Consider the following 3,047-nt stretch of genomic DNA (forward strand, 5'->3'; position numbering starts at 1 on the left):
CATGCAATGAATTTCCAGCAGTTACTATGAGCTTACAAAGTACAAGATTTGGACGTAACTGTGCTTGAAAGAGAGTAAATCCGGCCTAGTAGGTGAAACCTTCCGACAGAAAAAAATGGCACAAAAAGCAAAAAAGGCGTGGGATCTGGGGATAAGAAAAAAGAAAAGCGAGTGGTTAACACAACAACTTAGTCCATAATGATTTATTTTTATTTTTCGGTGTTTTTCTCGGAGATCAAAGCCCAGCAGCGCGGCGAAAGCGCATCATTTGTTATTTTCCTATTATAACAATGAAACCCTTTTTCCTTTAGAAATGCAACTCGATCGAGCAAAATGACATTTTCGCATAGCGCTTGAATGGCTCCTTGAAGCCCCATCAAAACCTCGACCTGTCGACAATCAGTTTTGTGAGCGGTCCATTTTTCATGCATCCTGGACAGGAAACGGGCGTCGGTAATTCGGATCCGGGTTTCCGGGTTAGGAAGGACAAGTTCGTGCGTGCCGCTCAAATTATTCAAATACTCCTGGAAACCGCCATCAATGTCTGGTGCATCTGATTTGCCTGATTTTCGTTTCAGTCTTCGAACCGTGCAATTTTCTGGAAATAAATCAAATCAGATCGCTCAATTTCGCTGAACAATTGCCGATTATTCGCAGGTGATCCGAACGTCGAAAGACGTCATTGCGATATTACCTATGGAAATCATTCATTATTCCTACAAAAAACCGCGCCTTAATATTCAATAATCAATTAATATTAACATAGAACACCAGGCAACAGAATGGCGCTGTTTTCTCCTCCGGATCGAAGGGCCAAAAAGTCGATCTACGCAGTATCGGGTGTCTAATTTAGCAACAAACTGAATGTCGAAACACTGAATAACTATGCTCAAGCACATTTTAATTACTTATCGCATTAGTTATTAAAATAAAAAATCGCTGTGACCTCTTAAGCGGCAAAAACCGTGAATATCCAGCCTCAGGCCGGGGTCGAAAGAAATCAGATTTAGATGTTGAGTCCCCAAAACCAGTCCGAGAATCGTGTTGAACCAAAAGTCACGCACAAAGCACGTAAATACCTAGCAGGAAGAATAGCAGAAATTCGATTTGTGCAACGTGCCTTATATGAAATCGTTCGTAATGAGATAACGACAAAGATGTGCAGAAGCGCTCACTGAAAGTGTTCGAATCTGTTTTATTGAAAAGTTAACATTGACGAGAACAGAAAGGTGAGTGGGGCTAAAGACGAATTAATCGAATTATCATATGTGTGATAAGTGGTTGATTTTGAGGAATTTCCTGCGATAACAACGATTAATCAAATTTACCGAGTTCCGCAGCCAGTTGTAAGACTGCCCTTTGCAAGCAACGCTGGCCATGCTTCCGATGCTCTTCTTCAGACATTCGAATGAAGGCTTCTCTCGTTTGTTGGCACGCCAACCTCAGAAACGACTGCCTCAAAAAACCACTTCCTCCATGCTTCTGCCACAAAACCTTCCCTTTTTGGCTAACAGGAAAGTTTCCGAACCACTGCCTGCCAGCGTCTTCTTTGGCCAAAAGCATTCGATGATAGCAACAGGGCATCATCACCAAAGCTTCTGCAATGCTCAAATGCATAAACAACCTCTGAACTTCCACACTGAGATCTGCACAAGCATGCAAGCCGGTGAGACACGCCTTTGTTCTCCCATTAAAGTGCCGCACTATCAGGTGGTTCAATTGAGGCGCGGATGAAGCGTCTACAAAAAGCTCCTCAAAAACAACCTCCCCGATGCTTTGAGGATGGCGTTTGGCCTGATTTGATTGGGCAGTTTCCACCAGCTTTCGCGATGCTTCTAATCCCAGTACCGCGTATCCATATTTGGAGTGAAGCAGCTGAGATAGATGGCCCTGAAATCAAACATTCCAGGTGTCCAAAAATTTAAACTTGTCGCTTACAATTCCACAGCCGACGTCCACAATCAAATCGCAATCAGTTTTCCGGCAAATTTCGTCAATTACCGGGGCCAAAAGCGCGATTTCGTGCGACTTTTTTCGGCTTATGCCCGCATTTTGCGCTAGAAGTCGCTCTTGGGTTCGATTTTGCTGCTGCAAATGCGGGTTGAGAGCATTCAGATCGCTGATAAAGGCTTGCAGGTCCGGTGGAGCGGGTTTCTAAAATAGAATAATTTTGAAGCCCAGTGAAGTTTTTTGAATAACAACCCTTGGCACCTTAAGAGCGCCCGTTACGAGATGGTGCAGTTCATCAGTGGTCAGCTGAGTGAAATAGTCCTTCCATTCTGAAGGAAAATTGTCCAGTACATTTCTGGTTAGAATTTCGGTGTTTTTGAAATTGAACATCCACTGATATTTGCGCAAAAACTCAAAGGCTTCTTCCAGGTATTCATCCTCAGTACAACGACCAGCGGACATTTGAGGCGAGCTGAAAATTTGCCTATGCTAGAAAGGTCTAATAAACCACATTCTAGAATGAAGAAGACACACCGTTTGCCGAAGACTTGGTAATCGACTCAGAAGTTTTCCGTCCTGAAACCACGAAAAATTATTCGCTTCCGTCTAGAAAGAAACCCCCGTTAAACTCTGAGTAATGAAATACATTTTTCGAACGCTTGGTAATCGACTCAGAAGATATTTTTCTGATCGCTCCTCGGGGTTTTCATCATTTCTCTCTCAGTCAGTCACTACTTTTCCACTAGACAACAAAGAAAATCGATGCTGTTTCAAAAGGCGCCTAAAATCGTTTAAAAACACAAATTAACAGCCTTTTCACTGGCCTTGAAATAAATTAAACGGAAAAATCCTTAGCTTAAATCGACAGAGAATAAATGGGGGAAAACAATGGCACTTTGCGCAACATTTACAAACAAATTTTTAGATAAGTTCTATATTGTTGAGGCGGATTCTTTTTTTTACAAACTTCTGTTTGGGTATTTCGCCTCAAAAATTTTTATGTTTAAAAAAGACAGAATTTCCTCACGTCTTTTATTACAGATTGATAAATAGTGCTCCTATTTCGCAATAAAAACGAATTATTTATCAAAAAGTAA

At 41.7% G+C, this 3,047-nt stretch overlaps 1 protein-coding gene across 6 annotated transcripts in view; it reads right to left on the minus strand.

The window, feature by feature from the left end:
• The window catches only part of LOC109543504 (nucleoside diphosphate kinase 7), a 31,076-nt gene that overhangs the window by 25,028 nt on the left and 3,001 nt on the right, over positions 1-3,047 (minus strand). Inside the window, exons 2-6 of one of the 6 annotated variants that reach the window (XM_048662082.1) lie at positions 2,485-2,731; positions 2,212-2,422; positions 1,939-2,154; positions 1,329-1,890; positions 176-598 (exon numbers count right to left, since the gene is read on the minus strand). The exons of 1 other annotated variant lie outside the window; for it this stretch is intronic. In XM_048662082.1, coding sequence (XP_048518039.1) covers positions 210-598; positions 1,329-1,890; positions 1,939-2,154; positions 2,212-2,412 — 1,368 coding nt within the window. In that variant the 5' untranslated portion in view covers positions 2,413-2,422; positions 2,485-2,731 and the 3' untranslated portion in view covers positions 176-209. Of the gene's footprint in view, positions 1-175; positions 599-1,328; positions 1,891-1,938; positions 2,155-2,211; positions 2,440-2,484; positions 2,732-3,047 lie in introns of those variants that run through there. 4 more of the 6 variants (XM_048662083.1, XM_048662084.1, XM_019913239.2 and 1 more) reach the window with 4 other exon arrangements.

Source organism: Dendroctonus ponderosae, unplaced genomic scaffold (assembly GCF_020466585.1).
Source record: "Dendroctonus ponderosae isolate FM_Combo_2020 unplaced genomic scaffold, Dpon_F_20191213v2 Dpon_F_20191213_10, whole genome shotgun sequence".
In the NCBI taxonomy this organism is placed as follows: Eukaryota; Metazoa; Arthropoda; class Insecta; order Coleoptera; family Curculionidae; genus Dendroctonus; species Dendroctonus ponderosae.